The 21,563-nt window shown below is 47.4% G+C and overlaps 1 protein-coding gene across 4 annotated transcripts in view; it reads left to right on the top strand.

The window, feature by feature from the left end:
• TECPR1 (tectonin beta-propeller repeat containing 1) overlaps positions 1 to 21,563 on the top strand; it is a 304,477-nt gene that overhangs the window by 216,044 nt on the left and 66,870 nt on the right. For all 4 annotated transcript variants that reach the window (XM_063934496.1, XM_063934495.1, XM_063934497.1 and 1 more), the window contains 3 exons: positions 5,158 to 5,332; positions 7,399 to 7,534; positions 20,635 to 20,727. In XM_063934496.1, coding sequence (XP_063790566.1) covers positions 5,158 to 5,332; positions 7,399 to 7,534; positions 20,635 to 20,727 — 404 coding nt within the window. The remainder of the gene's footprint in view (positions 1 to 5,157; positions 5,333 to 7,398; positions 7,535 to 20,634; positions 20,728 to 21,563) is intronic.

Below are 21,563 nucleotides of genomic sequence, written 5' to 3'. Positions count from 1 at the left end.
GCCCAACAGAGGCAGTCTCCAAAACAAAAGTATGAAAACGGTAAAGCTTTGTGAAGGTCTGCACGGATGACCAGGTCTCCGCTCTACACAACTGTTCAACAGATACAGCCCAAGAGGTTCCAACAGCTCTAGTCGAATGAGCCCGTATTTGGTCAGGAACAGGAACCTTATATGATACATAGGTCTGGCGAGTAGCCGAAAACACCCAACGTGCCACCTTGTTTTTAGAAGCCTGATAACCCCGTTTGGGTGCGGTAATTAAAGCCAACAATGTATCCGTACGACGAATAGATTCGGTACGGGACAAATAATTGCGTAAGGCCCTAACAACATCCAATAAGACCAAATAGTTATCCACTCCGGAAGAAGATGTAGTAAATGCCGGAAACACAACCTGATTTAGGTGGAAAGCCGACAACTTTCGTAAGGAAGGAAGGCTTCGTACGCAAACCCAAACGGTCATCATGAAAAACCAACAAAGGCGGCCTGCAAGACAGGGGCGCCAACTCCGAAAACACGTCTGTCCGACGCAAAGGCCAAAAAGGAAACAACCTTAAGTTGGAGGAACCTTAATTCCACAGATTCCAATGGTTTAAATGGAGATATCTGAAGATCTTTAAGAACTAAAGTTAAGTCCCAGGGAGGAACGGGGGAACAAACGGAGGGTGAGTTCTAAGCACTCCCTGAAGAAATGTCTGGACCTCTGGAATGAGAGCCAATCTTTTCTGAAAAAGCACAGATAAAGCGGAAACCTGTCATTTAAGGGAGGAAAGCAGTAGTCCTTTAGTGAGACTATCCTGGAGGAAAGACAACAGGCGAGGTACTCTAAAGAGATCCGGTGCCAACCCGCGTTTTTCACACCAAGCAATGTAGATACGCCATACCCTATCGTGATAAATTCCCAAAGTTACTGGCTTCCTAGCTTGGAGCATCGTTCTCACCACAGACCGAGATAATCCCTTTGCTCTGAAAATGCTGCATACAAGAACCATGCCGTCAAAGCCAGCCGATTTAAATTTGGTCCCCATGTTACGTAGAAGCGTGTACCACTGGCGACGCGGCCAATCCAAAGTTACAAGAATGACTGGCAGACCTTCTCATCTGATGCGTTGAAGCAGGCATGGAATTAGGAGAATTGGTGGAAACACATAACCCAGTTGAAACTGCCATGGAGCTTTCAAGGGATCGATCAGTGTAGCCTGAGGATCCTGAGTACACGGCCCGTATTGAAGGAGCCTTTTTTTTTTTTTTAGACTGGACGCCATAAAATCTATGTCGGGCGTTCCCCACAGAGACACTAAAGCAAGGAACACCTCCTGATGAAGCTCCCACTCTCCCAGGTGAACAGTGTGACGGCTTAAGAAATCTGCTTCCCAGTCTTCGACTCCCGAAATGTGAATCACGGAGATGGCCGGTATCCGACGCACCACCCACCGGAGAATATGAGAGACCTCTTTCATGGTGTTCCAGCGTCGAGTTTATGCAAGCCACCGCCGTGGCAATGTCGGACTGAATATGTACCGGATGACCCGGATGGTCTGTACTTGAATGAGAGCATACCGGATCATTCTCAATTTCAAGATGTTGATCTATAAAGTCGATTCCTGACTGTTCCAGAGTCCATAGAAATGATGAGTTTGAAACACCACTCTCCCACCTGTGAGGCTGGCGTCCGTGATGACCATCATCCAAGACCAAATAGTGAACGGCGCCCCCTTTGTCAGATTGTGGCTGTTAAGCCACCAGTGGAAAGATTGAGGAGTCTGTACCGACAAACGGAACAATTGCGAGTCCAGGTGAAGCCCTGAGTCCAACAGCTGAGAATTTGAGCCTGAAGGGGTCGGGCATGAAATCTGGCATATGGCACTGCCGCGAAGGTTGCTACCATCTTGCCTAACGCCTACCTGCATCTGAGAACTGAGACTATTGGCAATGGTATCAGGGCTCGGATTCTGGACCATAGGTCGTGAATCTTGTCCTGAGGAAGAAACACATTCTGGCCCCTGGTGTCGAATAAGAGACCAAGAAACACCATCTTCTGGGAAGGAAGCATTGACGATTTTGGAAATTTTATTATCCACCCAAATGACTGCAGGGAGTCGCAAGTGCTGGTGAAGAATCGACCCTGATGGAGCCTTGATTGACCGAACGTCAAAGTAGGGAGTAATGTTGACACACTGACACCTCAGTATCGCAACCATATGGGCCATGATTGTTTAGAAACACCCGAGGGGCTGTGGAGAGACTGAACAGGAGAGCCTGAAACTGAAAGTGCCATGGGCCGACTGTAAATCTCAGAAGATATTGGTGACCTGTCCAAATGGGTATGCAGCCAAATATTCCTCCGGTTCCATGGACCTGATGATTGGACGAATGGATTCTATTTTGAATTTCTGTACCGAGAGATACGGATTTAGACATTTTAGATTTTAAAATGGGCCGAAACGAACCGACCTTGTTGTTGTTTGGAAATCGGAAGAATTACTCCATTGTGTCAAAGCGCAGAAGTTGCCTGAATGAGCGCTTGTCGTGAGGAGGGATCTCATGGGAGGGGAGTGATGAAAAATCGGTGTTGTACTGGTTCCTCGAGGCCCAACATATATCCTCAGGATACGACCCCCGTCACCCACTAATCTGGTTTCGATAGGAGCTACACATCCTTGAACTGAAGCAACCGAGCCCCAACCACCAAAGATCCCTCCGGAGACCTTGAACTGTCATGCTGTAGGCTTGTCGGTAGACTTGACGGCTGGTCTACGAGTTACCCGGGTTCCCTTACCCCGGAACGCTCCTCTGCGTGGAAATTTTGAAAAGGCTCGAAAGGACTGGAAACTTCCCCGCCTAGAGTACGAAAGGACCGAAACTTTGTTGGTTTTGGTTTTGGAGGAGCAACTGGAAGAAAAGGGCTCCTGTCCCCAGTGGTATTGGAGATAATCTTCGTAAGTTCCGAGCCAAATAGAAACTCCCCTTCAAAGGGAACGGCTGTTAAAGTCTGTTTGGAATCGGAGTTAGTGTTCCAAACCCAAAGCCAGAGAGATTGTCTTGCCGTTACAGCTAAGGCAGACACATGACTGTAGCGCAGCAGAGTCCAACAAAGCTTCATCTACATAAGTGAGTGCTTCAGAAATTTGTTCTATTAGTTATATAGCCTCCGATGGATCGTCAGATTGCATTCTGGAGACCACCTGTGCCAGCCAGTCATCCACGGCCTTAAAGACCCAAGCGCCGGCGAGAATTGGACGTAGAGAAATACCTGATAAGGCGAACATGGATTTAAGAATCGCCTCTATTTTCCTATCTGTAGGATCCTTCAAGGCCACTGATTGTACGGAAGGGATAACGACTGCCAGATCTGTAATAGGAGCATCTACCTTCGGGGCTGTTTCCCAGAATTTTTTTTTTTTATAGTCCACTGCAAATGGATACAGAAATCTCAATTTCTTAGGAGCCTGAAACCGAGAGTCCAGTTTAAGCCACTGCTCCTTTAAAACATCCTCAAAATGCGTATAGGAAGGGAAAACAGCCACTTGTCTTTTCTTTGAAAAAGACGGTCAAAGTCTCCGCCACTGCCGTATCCTTAAGATTAAGAGTCTGACGTATGGCTTCTATCAACAATCTGACTCCTGTGCTTGTAGATACCTCCACTTCTTCCCAAGTGAAGGCATCAGCCCACTCAGGGACTACTTCATCTTCTTCCTCCAGGGAAGGTTACAGAATCAAACTCCTCTCCTGGGAAGGTAATGGCAGGCAGTCGTTTAGTAGCGGTGAAACCCGAAACAGTCACTATCTTGTTCAAAGAGCGTGCTAAATCAGAGAGACACTTGCCCATGTTTCTTGCCCACGGTGGTTCCTCAGAAGTCTGACTTGAATCAGTACCCGATTGGGACTGACGCAAGTCAGCTATAGCATCGGCCATGTTCTTGGCCCACAGAGGTAGTGACTGATCCGTAGAACCTCCCTGTTGCTCTGCAACAGGCGACCCAGAGCATGTAGTGCAGAGAGGATCTGGGTCTTTGTCCAGTTTACTGGCCATAATGCAGATAAAATCTTACAAGTGGCCTAATAAGTAAACAATGAGGAGTGAAAAGAGCACTAGAGAGAAGTAAGTCTAAAGCAGAAATACCCTCTAATAAGTGTCTTGTAAAAATATGAACCCCGCCTGTATTAATACCAGGGTGAGTAAGAGAATAACCATGAGCCCCAAAATTAAAGTAAGTGTCTATCACTGCACCACAGCTAAAGAAAATAACTGACAATAAACACAGGGCTACTACAATACTTGCTGTTAGCCGATCCCAGCCTGCACTGAACAGGATGATAAGCTGGGTTCCCTGTATTTCCGTGTGTGTCAGTACAGCAAGCGTGGAGAAGATGGCATCCGTAGATCAAAGCCACCCCCACAGAATGAGGTGGGCGGACGTCAATAACTGGCTGAGCGGGAGAGCAAGGCAGGAAGTGCTTACTTCCCTCTCTGGCTCCCGCCGCGGCTAGCCCGTACAATCCCCTTCAGTAAAATGACCTTGGCGCCTATGCTAGGGACGCGGCTTCTGTGTAGTGATCTACCAGCGGCGGGAGCGGGAAGGATTCGTCTCCCCTTTAGAACCGCTCCGTCTGAATATGAGCCCGCTGCCTCCCCTCCTGTCTAAACTAGCGTGTATGGCAGCGGGGACGCTTACAAACAGCGTGCCCTCAGCTAAGCAGTCCTGTCAGGCAATACTATACCCCACAGCGCCGTAACAGACACCCGCCAGCGATGGGGGGGGACTTGGGACAGATACAGCATCTGAACACAGCACTCATATAAATATTATCAGTCGAGGTAACAGCCCAACACTGCCCAGGCAGGTTGTGGCTGTCCTCCCACATGCTCTAACCCATCAGTCAGTAAGTGCACAGCGTCCCCCAGATGGGTGAAAGAGAAATGTCATTTTTAATTTTAACTACCTATTGACAGATACTATTGTGTTTAAACATCTGAGCGCAGCCTTCATCTTTGTTTTATCTTGTATTTTGTGGGAGTGACTTCCCCCTATTCTTTGGCTGCAGCTTAGCAAAGGTTCTCATACACTCAGCGCCCGATCATATCTTGGTATAGTTTCTTCTCTGCAGAGTATATGCTATGCTTATGCATTTCACTGACTCATATCTCCACTGTAGGAAATGTAAAATAGTGACAATTGGGCCGTGGCTGGAAGTCCCTCCAATCTCTCTGCTGGATGTCTCCATATCTGCAGGAAGAGGAAGCCGGAATGATGACTCTGTCGCTGTCTGGGCCATCAGCAATAAAGGAGATGTCCTGTGTCGGCTTGATGTCACTAAGCAGACTCCTGCTGTAAGACCACTATGCTATTGGTGTCTGTGGTTATCACATTGATGGCCTTTCTAGTCATTGGAATGGCTATGTCTAACAGTGGCCTTTGCAACTCTTTATGAGTTCAGTCACTCTTTAGAGTCCTTCATTCTTTCCTTACATAGTATCTAAGGTTGAAAAAAGACAATTGTCCATCGGGTTCAACCTATTTGTGGTCTCCTATGCACGATTATTTTGTATAAAATACTTAGGGCTAGAACCCTCATGAGCATAATTGTGTATTTTTTAAACTGCGCTTGCGTGATGAGTCTGTCGAAAGGTTCTTACAGACACTAAGATTGCAACCTCATCTGTAATCATTATTTCTGATAGGTTTCTAAAATGTATATTTCATGTGATAGTCTTAGTGCAGACCTTGTGCCACTACAGGGAATAAGCATTGAAGGCAAAATTTGCATTCAACATGTAGAAAAAGAGAATACGAAACAAAAATCCTTAAAATGGCTGACTTTGGAGACAACCATACCAGGAGATCTGCTGGGCGCCAGTACTTGGGGCGGTAGGGGCCTGACCAAGTGTATGGGTGCCCAACATGCTCCATTTCAGTATTAGACCCTTGGTATGTGCTGTGCAGCAAAGCAACATCATCTTGTAAGGACAGGGTTGTTAATATAGGACCTCTGAGAAGCTGTAGGATTCAATTAAGGGGGAAAAGGCTCTGTGGTTATCCATAATACGCAGAACATCTCCATGCATAATTCTAACCAACATGATAAAAACTAATTTTCTCCACATCAGTAGAGATTCGAGCACTCATCTTCACATAGGGTCTCATTCATGTTTGTAAGTAAAGCAAAAAAGCAAGCAACCATTCTGCACTACAGGTAACACGTGCAGAGAGATTAGATTTGGGTGGTCAAAACCATTGTATTTACTGAAGACCATTTTGATCTTCTAAATTGAAGCCACTGTCGATCTACATTGGTTTCTAAACCCTGATCCTGCTGAAAAAATGCTGTGATGGAAAAATCAACCGCGGGGTCCCCGAATTTTCTAGTAGCCAACACTAATCTTTTACCAGCCAGGGCTGGTGACACTATAGCAGGGGTGACAAACAGTGTGGGGGTTATTTCACACGCCATAGTGCCAACCAGCCCTAGGCGCTGTACAGGGGCATCTTCAGAGAGGAGGGGGCCCGTGTGCAGACTCCGGGTGGGCCCCCTCCACTCCATGGCGCCGTATCCTCCAGCATTGTGCCGGAGTCTATTGCGCATGCGCAGTTCTCCGGAAACATGATGCCCGCCATGTAACTGAAACAAATTCATACTGCGCATGCGCAGTGGCCATTTTGGAAGATACTTTTTTACTGCAGCGGCTGCAGTGTCCGACGCTAGACTCCAGAGAAGTGAGTATTAAAATATGGGTGCAATATGTGCGGTGTGAGCCCCCCCTGGACCCAGAGGCCTGTGTGCACCGCACACATCGCACCCATGCTAGAAACGTCTATGGCGCTGTAATTATGTGGTGGAGATAGTAATTGGCTCCTGCAGGCGTTCTGAGGACCTACACAAGGAGAAGTTGCTGAATGAAATCAGCACACTATATCTAAAGGCTACACTTAATTACTTTATCTGGTACGTCAACACACTAATTGTTTACTTTCTAATCTTTTCTGCTATTACTTTTCCTTTATCCTGATAGTGATTTTAGAAACTCCCATTCCCAATTCTCTTCCAAAGTAAGATCGTACCCTTATTCTCTGTATTTTATACTTTATTATCAGTTATTGATAGCCAGTCTTTGGTATGGCCATGTCCTGTAGGAAACGAGGCAGTATCAGTGTTGCTGTAAGTCCTTGGTTGAACACAAGTCTCTCCTATACAACGGATAAAGAAAATGTAGCTGAGTTTGTGTGTGAGCGCTGTATAATTTAGTATGATACAGTCACTGTAAAATCACTTTTCTCTGGTCACATAGATATCTTGAGATGTTCAGAAATGTTTTCTCCTTTTGCGTCTCCTCTTTGACTTACCTGAAGTACTGATCTGTTCATTGTTCTAACAAACAGTAATACATGCATTTTGTAGGGTTCCTCTTGGCTCCATGTCGGCACAGACCAGCCATTCATTTCTGTGTCAGTAGGAGGATGCCTCCAAGTGTGGGCTATAGCACGTGACGGATCTGCTTTCTACCGGGGCTCAGTGTCTTCCAGCCAACCAGCAGGTAAACAACCAGAGTAAGATGCTGTTTGTCTAGTGATTTCATTGTATGACGACAGAAGGGGTGTAGTACGGCTGACCGGCGGTCAGGAAACCGCCGGGCAGCTTACCGACGCCGGGATCCCGGCGGGGAGGGGCAAGTGCAGCAAGCCCCTTGCGGGCTCGCTGCCGACCATCGGGATAGTGAGCGGTCGGGATGGTGGAGGAGGTCATGTGATTGTCGGTCAGCCGACCGCCGGTCACATGAATACCACCCCAACAGGGGACACACAAGCACAATGACAGGAAATAAGACAGAGGTTTGTCTAACAAGCAGAAGACAGGTGGAAGCAAAAGAGACATAAAAAAGCAGATGGATACAAAGGAATAGGGCAGCAGAAAAGCAAGTTACATACGGGTTAAAAAGGATAAACCATAATTGTATCACCGCAATAAAACATTTTAACCAAATGCTCTTTAACAGTGTAAATGTATACGGTACACTAGAACATTGCTTCCTATTACGGATGACCAGAGCTATTTTGACAGGCAGGTGGCAGATTAGGTACCACGTACTGTGAATCGTAGGTAAATAGCAGCCTCATATCAGAGGTGACCTTCTACCAGCCTTAATAGGAAGGTAAATATGTATATATGACAATGGCAAACAGTTAAGCTGGGATATTCTACCAACACTTTGAAACTGCTAATCTTCTTATAAAAATAACTCCGGACAAATGCTTTGTTTCCAGTCGACTGTGTTTGAACCATTTTACTTATCTAGAGGGATCCAAGCACTGGCCCCTCTGGAGAGTACAGTGATAATCCTACTTGGAAATCTGATAGGATGTGCTACGTAGTGTAAATCTGGCTGGCCAAATCTGATACAATATGGCCACCTATGCGTGCGGCCAAACTCAATGTTGAGAAGTGCTCAGGCCAAGTAGATGCTTCTTGCTATGGAATTATACATACATATAGTTTCTGCCTACATATGCTCTGTTTGCCTTATGACAACACTTTTTCTCTATCGTCCTAGTGGATGCTGGGGTTCCTGAAAGGACCATGGGGAATAGCGGCTCCGCAGGAGACAGGGCACAAAAAGTAAAGCTTTAGGATCAGGTGGTGTGCACTGGCTCCTCCCCCTATGACCCTCCTCCAAGCCTCAGTTAGATTTTTGTGCCCGGCCGAGAAGGGTGCAATCTAGGTGGCTCTCCTAAAGAGCTGCTTAGAAAAGTTTAGCTTAGGTTTTTTATTTTACAGTGAGTCCTGCTGGCAACAGGATCACTGCAACGAGGGACTTAGGGGAGAAGAAGTGAACTCACCTGCGTGCAGGATGGATTGGCTTCTTGGCTACTGGACATTAGCTCCAGAGGGACGATCACAGGTACAGCCTGGATGGTCACCGGAGCCTCGCCGCCGGCCCCCCTGCAGATGCTGAAACGAGAAGAGGTCCAGAATCGGCGGCAGAAGACTCCTCAGTCTTCTTAAGGTAGCGCACAGCACTGCAGCTGTGCGCCATTTTCCTCTCAGCACACTTCACACGGCAGTCACTGAGGGTGCAGGGCGCTGGGAGGGGGGCGCCCTGGGAGGCAAATGAAAACCTTTTTTGGCTAAAAATACCTCACATATAGCCTCCGGGGGCTATATGGAGATATTTAACCCCTGCCAGAATCCGTTAAGAGCGGGAGACGAGGCCGCCGAAAAAGGGGCGGGGCCTATCTCCTCAGCACACAGCGCCATTTTCCCTCACAGAAAGGCTGGAGGGAAGGCTCCCAGGCTCTCCCCTGCACTGCACTACAGAAACAGGGTTAAAACAGAGAGGGGGGGCACTAATTTGGCGTTAGAAATATATAAAAAAGATGCTATAAGGGAAAACACTTATATAAGGTTGTCCCTATATAATTATAGCGTTTTTGGTGTGTGCTGGCAAACTCTCCCTCTGTCTCTCCAAAGGGCTAGTGGGTCCTGTCCTCTATCAGAGCATTCCCTGTGTGTGTGCTGTGTGTCGGTACGTGTGTGTCGACATGTATGAGGACGATGTTGGTGAGGAGGCGGAGCAATTGCCTGTAATGGTGATGTCACTCTCTAGGGAGTCGACACCGAAATGGATGGCTTATTTAGGGAATTACGTGATAATGTCAACACGCGCCAAGGTCGGTTGACGACATGAGACGGCCGACAAACAATTAGTACCGGTCCAGACGTCTCAAAAACACCGTCAGGGGTTTTAAAACGCCCGTTTACTTTAGTCGGTCGACACAGACACAGACAGGGACACTGAATCCAGTGTCGACGGTGAATAAACAAACGTATTCCTTATTAGGGCCACACGTTAAGGGCAATGAAGGAGGTGTTACATATTTCTGATACTACAAGTACCACAAAAGAGGGTATTATGTGGGATGTGAAAAAACTACCGTAGTTTTTCCTGAATCAGATAACTTAAATGAAGTGTGTGATGATGCGTGGGTTCCCCCCGATAGAAAATATGGGCGGTATACCCTTTCCCGCCAGAAGTTAGGGCGCGTTGGGAAACACCCCTTAGGGTGGATAAGGCGCTCACACGCTTATCAGAACAAGTGGCGGTATCGTCTATAGATAGGGCCGTCCTCAAGTAGCCAGCTGACAGGAGGCTGGAAAAATATCATAAAAAGTATATACACACATACTGGTGTTATACTGCGACCAGCGATCGCCTCAGCCTGGATGTGCAGAGCTGGGGTGGCTTGGTCGGATTCCCTGACTAAAAATATTGATACCCTTGACAGGGACAGTATTTTATTGACTATAGAGCATTTAAAGGATGTATTTCTATATATGCGAGATGCACAGAGGGATATTTGCACTCTGGCATCAAGAGTAAGTGCGATGTCCATATCTGCCAGAAGATGTGTATGGACACGACAGTGGTCAGGTGATGCAGATTCCAAACGGCAAAAAGGTGTATTGCCGTATAAAGGAAGAGGAGTTATTTGGGGTCGGTCCATCGGACCTGGTGGCCACGGCAACTGCTGGAAAATCCACCGTTTTTACCCTAAGTCACATCTCTGCAGAAAAAGACACCGTCTTTTCAGCTTCAGTCCTTTCGTCCCTATAAGAGTCATATCTGCCCAGGGATAGAGGAAAGGGAAGAAGACTGCAGCAGGCAGCCCATTCCCAGGAACAGAAGCGTTCCAACCCTTCTGACAAGCTCTCAGCATGACGCTGAGACCGTACAGGACCCCTGGATCCTACAAGTAGTATCCCAGGGGTACAGTTTGGAATGTCGAGACGTTTCCCCTGCGCAGGCTCCTGAAGGCTGCTTACCAAGGTCTCCCTCCGACAAGGAGGCAGTATGGGAAAAAATTCACGAGCTGTATTCCCAGCAGGTGATAATTAAATTACCCCTCCTACAACAAGAAAAGGGGTATTATTCCACATTATATTGTGGTACTGAAGCCAGAAGGCTAGGTGAGACCTATTCTAAATCTAAAAAAATTTGAACACTTACAAAGGTTCAAATCAAGATGGAGTCACTCAGAGCAGTGATAACGAACCGGGAAGAAGGGGACTATCTGGTGTCCCGAGACATCAGGGATGCTTACCTCCATGTCCCAAATTTGCCCTTATCACTAAGGGTACCTCAGGTTCGTGGTACAGAACTGTCACTATCAGTTTCAGACGCTGCCGTTTGGATTGTCTACGGCACCCCGGGTCTTTACCAAGGTAATGGCCGAAATGATGGTTCTTCTTCGAAGAAAAGGCGTCTTAATTATCCCTTACTTGGACGATCTCCTGATAAGGGCAAAGTCCAGGGAACAGTTGGAGGTCGGAGTAGCACTATCTCGGATACTGTTACAACAGCAGGGGTGGATTCTAAAGATTCCAAAATCGCAGCTGATCCCGACAACAAGTCTCCTGTGCTTAGGGATGATTCTGGACACAGTCCAGAAAAAGGTGTTTCTCCCGGAAGAGAAAGCCAGGGAGTTATCCGAGCTAGTCAGGAACCTCCTAAAATCAGTGCATCATTGCACAAGGGCCATGGTAAAAAAATGGTGACTTCCTTCGAAGCAATTCCAGTCGGCAGATTTCATGCAAGAACTTTTCAGTGGGATCTGCTGGACAAATGGTCCGGATCGCATCTTCAGATGCATCAGCGGATAACCCTATATCCAAGGACAAGGGTGTCTCTCCTGTGGTGGTTACAGAGTGCTCATCTTCTAGAGGGCCGCAGATTCGGCATTCAGTTTTGGATGTTGGTGACCACGGAGGCCAGCCCGAGAGGCTGGGGAGCAGTCACACAAGAAAAAAATTTCCAGGGAGTGTGATCAAGTCTGGAGATTTTTCTCCACATAAATATAGCTAAGGGTAAATTTATAATGCTCTAAGCTTAGCAAGACCTCTGCTTCAAGGTCAGCCGGTATTGATCCAGTGGGATAAAACATCACGGCAGTCGCCCACGTAAATAGACAGGGCGGCACAAGAAGCAGGAGGGCAGTGGCAAAAACTGCAAGGACTTTTCGCTGGGCGGAAAATCATGTGATAGCACTGTCAGCAGTGTTTCATTCCGGGAATGGAAACTGGGAAGCAGACTTCCTCAGTAGGCACGACCTCCACCCGGCAGAGTGGGAACTTCATGGGGAAGTTTTCCACATAATTGTAAACCGTTGGGAATTACCAAAGGTGGACATGATGGCGTCCCGTCTGAACAAAAAACGGGACAGGTATTGCGCCAGGTTAAGAGACCCTCAGGCAATAGCTGTGGACGTTCTGGTAACACCGTGGGTGTACCAGTCGGTGTATGTGTTCCATCCTCTGCTTTTCATACCTAAGGTACTGAGAATTATAAGACGTAGAGGAGTAAGAACGATACTCATGGCTCCGGATTGGCCAAGAAGGACTTGGTACCCGGAACTTCAAGAGATGCTCACAGAGGACTTATGGCCTCTGCCGCTAAGAAGGGACTTGTTTCAGCAAGTACCATGTCTGTTCCAAGACTTACCGCAGCTGCGTTTGACGGCATGGCGGTGGAACGCCGGATCCTAAGGGAAAAGGCATTCAGGAAGAGGTCATTCCTACCCTGGTCAAAGCCAGAAAGGAGGTGACCGCACAACATTATCACCACATGTGGCGAAAATATGTTGCGTGGTGTGAGGCCAGGAAGGCCCCACGAAGAAATTTCAACTCGGTCGATTCCTGCATTTCTTGCAAACAGGAGTGTCTATGGGCCTCAAATTGGGGTCCATTAAGGTTCAAATTTCGGCCCTGTCGATTTTTCTTCCAGAAAGAAGTGGCTTCAGTTCCTGAAGTCCAGAAGTTTGTCAAGGGAGTATTGCATATACAACCCCTTTTGTGCCTCCAGTGGCACTGTGGGATCTCAACGTAGTTCTGGGATTCCTCAAAACACATTGGTTTAAAACCAGTCAAATCTGTGGATTTGAAGCATCTCACATGAAAAGTGAACATGCTCTTGGACCTGGCCTGGACCAGGCGAGTGTCAAATTGGTGGTTTTTTTCTCAAAAAAGCCCATATCTGTTTGTCCATTCGGACAGGGCAGAGCTGCGGACTCGTCCCCAGTTCTCTCCCTAAGGTGGTGTCAGTGTTTCACCTGAACCAGCTTATTGTGGTGTCTTGCGCCTACTAGGGACTTGGAGGACTCCAAGTTGCTAGATGTGGTCAGGGCCCTGAAAATATAGGTTCCAGGACGGCTGGAGTCAGGAAAACTGACTTGCTGTTATCCTGTATGCACCCAACAAACTGGGTGCTCTTGCTTTTAAGCAGACTTTTGCTAGTTGGATGTGTAATACAATTCAGCTTGCACATTCTGTGGCAGGCCTGCCACAGCCAAAATATGTAAATGCCCATTCCACAAGGAAGGTGGGCTCATCTTGGGCGGCTGCCCGAGGGGTCTCGGCTTTACAACTTTGCCGAGCGGCTATTTAGTCAGGGGCAAACACGTTTGTAAAATCCTACAAATTTGATACCCTGGCTAAGGAGGACCTGGAGTTCTCTCATTCGGTGTTGCAGAGTCATCCGCACTCTCCCGCCCGTTTGGGAGCTTTGGTATAATCCCCATGGTCCTTTCAGGAACCCCAGCATCCACTAGGACGATAGAGAAAATAAGAATTTACTTACCGATAATTCTATTTCTCGGAGTCCGTAGTGGATGCTGGGCGCCCATCCCAAGTGCGGATTATCTGCATTACTTGTACATAGTTACAAAAATCGGGTTATTATTGTTGTGAGCCATCTTTTCAGAGGCTCCGCTGTTATCATACTGTTAACTGGGTTCAGATCACAGGTTGTACAGTGTGATTGGTGTGGCTGGTATGAGTCTTACCCGGGATTCATAAATCCTTCCTTATTGTGTACGCTCGTCCGGGCACAGTACCTAACTGAGGCTTGGAGGAGGGTCATAGGGGGAGGAGCCAGTGCACACCACCTGATCCTAAAGCTTTACTTTTTGTGCCCTGTCTCCTGCGGAGCCGCTATTCCCCATGGTCCTTTCAGGAACCCCAGCATCCACTACGGACTCCGAGAAATAGAATTATCGGTAAGTAAATTCTTATTTTCTCTTACGTCCTAGAGGATACTGGGGTCCATTTAGTACCATGGGGTATAGACGGGTCCACTAGGAGCCTTGGGCACTTTAAGAAATCAATAGTGTGCTCTGGCTCCTCCCCCTATGCCACACCTACCAGACTCAGTTTAGAAAATGTGCCCGGAGGAGCCGGTCACGTTTAGGGAAGCTCCTGAAGAGTTTTCTGTATTTATTTTCTGTTTGTTATTTTCAGACAGAGCTGGTTGTCACCAGCCTGTCTGCTTCGTGGGACCTAGGGGGTGGAACGGCCCAACCTCCTATTGGACTGGACACTGAGCTCCTGAGGGAACCATTCGCAAGCCCCACCACTGCGAGCGTACATTCCCGCAGCACGCCGCCACTCCTAACAGAGCCAGAGCCACAAAGAGCAGGTCGCCAGCTATTATGGCGGCACAAGGGTAGGAGCGCAGCTCTGAGTGCAGGCTGCGTCTCCAGGCTCAGATCAGCATTGCTGCACCGCTATGAGGGGCGAGCTGAGACGTTTTTAAACAACTACCCACACTGACAGAACGCTTAGAGGGGTTCTGACCCACTGTAAACCAGCAAAATCACCTCAGCCAGTATAAAAAAAAATGGGAAGACCGCGCACCATGCAGGGGGTGGGGCTTCACTATGAGTGGGTCCAACAGCTGACCAGCGCCATTTTCTTTCTGCAACTTACACAGACAGACTGGCAGGGAAGCGCAGCTCCTCCACGAGGACTCCAGATTACCACAGCGGTACCAGGGGTTCATAGCAAGGGGGGGGAGCAATATTAGAATACTAAGCCCTATTAAGGGTACTTAGTTTGCGACCCAGCTAAGCTTGGCATTAGCTATAAGGGCGCGGTGTGGCTAGCTCCATCATACTCTGTGTCTCCCCAGAGGGCTCTGTGTGGGTTAACTGTGCTCTTAACCTTTCTCCTGTGTGGGTGTGTTCTTTCACATTTTACAATGTTAAAGGAGTGTGTCTCATGCACGGCAGAGTGTTTTTCTTCCTCAGGGGGATCACTACAGTTTACTCAGGATAGTACACATTCTCAGACTAGTGGGTCCGAACCAGTATGATTGGATTCATTAAAAGGGATGATCTCAAATATTTCACATAAATTGTCCCAAAATGAGAAAGAGAAGCAATACTTAAGACAGTCTGTGGATGACCTGATGAATAGAGATTCAGTGCCCATACCAGTGTCTCAGACCCTTACCATTTGTCCACAAAAGCGTACACTGTCCCAAATCCTGCAGGCTGACACTGATGATGATGTATCAGACGCAGAGGAGGGTGAGGTGGACTCAGGAAGGGGGGATGCAGCTCTGTCACAAGGAATACAGGCCCTGATAGAAGCTATTAGAGACGTCCTGCACATTCCTGACAAAGCTATAGAGGAAGATGAATCTTATTTTAATGTAAAAAAAGAAATCCTCTGCTACTTTCCCTGCATCTAAGTAATTAAATTCCCTATTTGAAGAAACTTGGATTAATCCTGACAAGAAGTTTCAGATCCCTAAAAGGTTACTAGCATCCTTCCCTTTTCCTCAGGATGATAGAAAAAAAATGGGAAACCCCACCGATTGTTGATGCATCGGTATCTCAGTTGTCACGTAAGATAATCTTACCCATGCCGGGGGCAACCTCCTTAAAGGATACGGCTGACCGCAAGATTGAGACCACTCTCAAATCTCTGTACAGAGGTGCAGGCATGGCCCAAAGACCCACTATAGCTTGTGCATGGATCAGTAGGGCCATTGCAAAATGGTCAGGTTACCTAATTGAGGGGTTAGATTCCTTACCCAGAGGGGAGATCGTTTTACTCCTACAGCATATACAGGACTCTACAAATTTTATGGTGGAGGCAATAAAAGAGATGAGCTTGCTCCATGTACGCACCACGCCCATGGCAGTGTCAGCACGTGCCTACTATGGCTACGTCAGTGGACTGCGGATGCGGATTCCAGAAAAGGTGTGGAAAGCCTACCATTAACATGTGAGGCCCTGTTTGGAGATGAACTAGATATCCAAGGCTACGGCGGGTAAGTCTACATACCTTCCTTCTGCAGCCCCCCTCCCAGCTAGGAAGACCTACTCTGCTCCAACACTGCAGTCCTTTCGGATAGAAGTAATCCCAGAAAACAAGCAACTGCAGGTTCACAGGAACTGAACTCAGGTTCTGTTTCCTCAAAGCCTTCAGCATGACGGTGGACCACACTGCCTGGAAGACAGGCAGGTGGGAGCCCGATTAAGAGATTTCAGTCACATATGGGCGAAATCATGCCAGGATCCCTGGGTCAAAGAGCTCATCGCCCAGGGGTACAGACTGGAGTTTCAGGAACTCCCACCTCACAGATTCTTCAAATCAGGCGTAACGTCTTCTCAGGAGGCAAGTATCATTTTACAGGATGCCGTTCAGAAACTGGTACAGACTCAGGTCATTGTTCCAGTTCCACCTCAGCTACAGAACAAAGGTTATTATTGCAACCTTTTTGTGGTACCGAAACCGGACGGTTTGGTAATACCCATTTTAAACCTCAAGTCACTGAACCCGTATTTACGGGTTTTCAAATTCAAGAATTCAAGATGGAGTCTCTGAGAGCGGTGATCTCAGGTCTGGAAGAAGGGGAATTCTTGGTGTTTCTGGATATCAAGGATGCATACCTTCATATCCCAATCTGGCCACCTCATCAGGCTTATCTATGGTTTGCATTACAGGACTGTCACTTCCAGTTCCAGGCCCTGCCATTTGGCCTCTCTACGGCACCGAGGGTGTTCAGCAAGGTAATGGCAGAGATGATGTTTCTCCTCCACAAACAGGGAGTGAACATAATCCCGTACCTGGACGATCTGCTGATAAAAGCACCATCCAGGGAGTGGTTGTTAGACAGTATTGCCCTCTCAACTCGACTACTTCGGGATCACGGGTGGATTCTGAACCCACCAAAATCTCACCTGGAACCAACATGGAGGCTTCCTTTCCAGGGGATGATACTGGATACGGAGGCACAGAAGGTATTCCTTCCATTGGAAAAGGCATTGGTAATCCAGTCGATGGTTCTGGATGTTCTAAAACCAACCCGGATATCGGTGCATCTATGCATTCGCCTTCTGGGAAAGATGGTAGCCGCTTACGAGGCGCTGCAGTACGGAAGGTTTCACGCAAGGTCCTTCCAGCTGGATCTGTTGGACAAATGGTCCGGATCGCATCTCCACATGCACCAGAGGATACGTCTTTCGTCAAGAGACAGGATTTCTCTTCTGTAGTGGCTTCAGACTTCTCACCTGACAGAGGGCCGAAAGTTCAGGATTCAAAATTGGATTCGGCTAACCACAGACGCAAGCCTCAGAGGTTGGGGAGCAGTCACCCAGGGGGAACAGTTCCAAGGAAAATGGTCAAGTCAGGAAACCATTCTTCCAATCAACATTCTGGAACTAAGGGCCATATACAATGCCCTTCTACAGGCATCACATCTTCTTCAAGATCAGGCCATCCAGGTTCGGTCGGACAATGTGACGGAGGTAACATACATAAACCGACAGGGCGGAACGAAGAGCAGAGCTGCAATGTCAGAGGTAACAAGGATTCTCCTCTGGACAGACAGACACGCTGTGGCATTGTCCGCAATCTTCTTTCCGCAAGTAGACAACTGGGAAGCAGACTTCCTCAGCAGATACGACCTCCACCCAGGAGAGTGGGACCTTCACCCGGAAGTGTTCAGGTGCTTGACACGTCAGTGGGGAATTCCACAGATCGACATGATGGCCTCTCGTCTCAACAAGAAGCTCAGGCGGTATTGTACCAGGTCGAGAGACCCACAGGCAGTGGCGGTGGATTCTCTGGTGACTCCATGGGTCTATCAGATGGTGTATGTGTTTCCGACGCTTCCATTGATCCCAAGAATTTCAAAAGAATAAAAGGGGAAAAGGATCAAGCAATTCTCATTGCTCTGGATTGGCCGAGACGGGCTTGGTACGCGGATCTACTGGAAATGCTCCAGGAGGATCTGTGGCCTCTCCCTCTTCAAGAGGATCTTTTGCAACAGGGGCTGTTTGTCTATCAAGACTTACCACGGCTACGTTTGACGGCATGGAGGTTGAGCGTCAGATCCTAGCCCGGAAAGGCATTCCGGACAAGGTAATTCCTACCTTGATCCAAGTCAGAAAAGGGGTAACGTCTAAACATTACCACCGTATTTGGAGAAAATACGTCTCTTGGTGTGAAAACAGGAAATTTCCTGCGGTGGAGTTTCAACTGGGACGTTTTCTGCTTTTTCTGCAGTCAGCCTACGCCTGGGCTCCATAAAAGACCAGATTTCGGCCTTATCCATTTTCTTCCAGAAACAGTTGACTTCCCTCCCTGAGGTTCAGATGTTCTTGAAAGGTGTTCTGCACATCCAACCGCCCTTTGTGCCTCCCACTGCACTATGGGATCTCAACGTGGTGTTGCAGTTTCTGCAATCTGAATGGTTTGAGCCTTTACAGGAGGTTGACGTAAAGTTTCTTACGTGGAAGACCGTCACACTGTTGGCCTTGGCATCTGCAAGACGTGTGTCGAAATTGGGGGCGTTGTCTCACAAGAGCCCCTATTTGATTTTTCATGAAGATAGAGCTGAAATCAGAACTCGTCAGCAATTTCTTCCAAAGGTAGTGTCTGCGTTTCATATCAGCCAACCTATTGTGGTCCCGGTAGTTACTGACACCTCTATCACTTCAAAGTCCCTGGATGTTGAGAGGGCTTTGAAGATCTATGTGAAGCGGACAGCGCGTCACAGAAAATCGGACTCACTGTTTGTGCTCTATGATCCCAATAAAATTGGGTGTCCTGCTTTAAAGCAGTCTATTGCTCGCTGGATCAGCCTTAATATCCAGCATGCTTACTCTACGGCAGGTTTGCTGGTTCCTAAATCTGTACAGGCCCACTCTACTAGGTCGGTGGGTTCTTCCTGGGCGGCTGCCCGGGGTGTCTCGGCTTTACAGCTCTGCCGAGCAGCTACTTGGTCAGGTTCGAACACGTTTGCTAAGTTCTGCAAGTTCGATACCTTGGCCTCTGAGGACCTTCAGTTTGGTCAATCAGTTCTGCAGGAACCTCAGCACTCTCCCACCCGGTTTGGGAGCTTTGGTACATCCCCATGGTACTAAATGGACCCCAGTATCCTCTAGGACATAAGAGAAAAGAGGATTTTTATTACCTACTGGTAAATCATTTTCTTGTAGTCCGTAGACGATACTGGGCACCCGCCCAGTGCTTCGTGTGTTCCTGCACTGTTACTTAGTTAAGTATTGTTGTTTGTTCAGCTGTTGCTGTTCCTCGTCATGTTTGGTTAGCATGGCTTTCCTCTTGTTTGTGTGTGCTGGTTCGAATCTCACCACTGTCCTTTAAATCCTTCTCTCAAGATATGTCCGTCTCCTCGGGCACAGTTTCTAGACTGAGTCTGGTAGGAGGGGCATAGAGGGAGGAGCCATTGCACACTATTGATTTCTTAAAGTGCCCAATGCACCTAGTGGACCCGTCTATACCCCATGGTACTAAATGGACCCCAGCATCCTCTACGGACTACAAGAAACGGGTTTACTGGTAAGTAATTAAAATCCTATTTTTTCTGTAGTTTCTTCTCCAACACAATCATTTTGTATGTGTTTTCAGTAGGTGGTGGATGTATGAGACACAAGTCGTTTTTAAAACCTCCTTGCCCAGTGTTGCCATCTCGTAATTTGTAACACCAAAACAGTCAGAACATCCAAGAATGATACTGAAACTGGTTAGGCGTTCTCACCCTGGCAGATTTCAGTAAGCTTTTGTCCATGCAACTGTGAGTTGTGCAGAGCTTGGCCGTAAGTGAAGATAACACATTTCTGGAGTCATGGCACTTACTAAAGGGTAGATGGAAGTACTCACTGTTGATGATGATGATGACTAGGAGTAAGCCAGAGCCAGGCATACATGCAGATCTGGGCGCAAGATACCTACAACTCTGCATATGGTTGAATATACGCATTTTACCCCTGCATGCTTCTTTGGAGCAATTGACTTCCAACTCTGCATCAAGGTGGTCATTCCGAGTTGATCGCTAGCTGTTTTCGGTCGCTGCACAGCGATCAGGCAATAAACCGGCAATTCTGCACATGCGTATGTGGCGCAATGCGCTCACACGTCGTACTATTACAACGAACTATGTCGTTTCACACTAGGTCTAGCGAAGCATTTCAGTCGCACTGCTGGCCGCAGAGTGATTTACATGAAGTGGGCGTTTCTGGGTGTCAACTGGCCGTTTTCAGGGAGTGTTCGAAAAAACGCAGGCGTGGCTGGCCGAATGCAGGGCGTGTTCGTGATGTCAAGTGATCGCAAGCGCTGAGTAGGTCTGAAGCTATTTTGTAGCTGCTGTGCGATACTTTCGTTCGCACTTCTGCTAAGCTAAAATACACTCCCAGTGGGAGGCGGCATAGCGTTTGCACGGCTGCTAAAAACAGCTAGCGAGCAAACAACTCGGAATGACCACCCAAGCCCCATGACTCTACCTGCTTGTTGTTTGAGTTATGTATGATGTATTTCATTCTTCCTTTGGTCTAGGTGACTGTTGGTATCACATTCCCTCTCCACCGAAACAAAAGCTGCAACAGGTCTCCGTGGGGCAGACATCTGTATTTGCAGTGGATGGAAATGGTAAGTGATCTATAAAAGCCCTATGTAAACATACCTGTGTTACATGAGATATAAGTGAGTGCATGTGGAAATACTGCCGTTTGCCAAAGAGTGCTTGGAAATTTCCATTTCCGACTATAAATAAGTTGTTATGGAATTCAGCGTCTGCTGATAGGGAGAGAGGAAAATAGTACAGTATCTTAATATAGAAATATCAGCCTGTTTAAAAAGCCTCTAAAAAATGAATGAAGCAGATATAATTTATAGGAAGAAAAAGGAACGGCTGGTTGTCATCTGATCTTTGATAACATATTAGATGTCCACTATTAAATGAGATTGTGGTATATATGTGTGGGGGGGGGGGGTTGTGCTTTTTCAAAGTAAGGGGTACATTTTATATTTGGCTGGGTTTTGCAGGCCGTTTCTCTATAATGTCTAGGAAATTACATAATAATGAACTATGCAGAATACACAGGGGCAAAACTACAGCAGTTGTAACATTTTTGGTGGCCAGATGGTGCAGTACATACATTGACCGTACCCTTGGGATCATCACAGGCATTCAGAAGATTTGGGCAAGAATCCGTTCAGAGCCAATGTCGTGGGGCCCAGTCTTCTCTGCTGCTCACTGTTCCAAAGGAATGCTACTGAGCATCCAAAAGATATTATACATATAACGTTCATGTAGATGGAATTTTATTGTTCTGCACTGCTCCTTGTGTATGGTCAGCGTGTTCCTGGTAACTCCGCACAGAATTGAACACAGCCTGCTGTAGAGTAATGTCAGAAAATGATAACATATATATTGATGACATTTAACCTTTAATGTGTAATCATAGTTTGCCTTTTTTTATTCT

The sequence above is a fragment of the Pseudophryne corroboree genome, chromosome 7 (assembly GCF_028390025.1).
Source record: "Pseudophryne corroboree isolate aPseCor3 chromosome 7, aPseCor3.hap2, whole genome shotgun sequence".
Taxonomy (NCBI): Eukaryota; Metazoa; Chordata; class Amphibia; order Anura; family Myobatrachidae; genus Pseudophryne; species Pseudophryne corroboree.
This window is presented reverse-complemented; position numbering and strand designations above follow the sequence as displayed.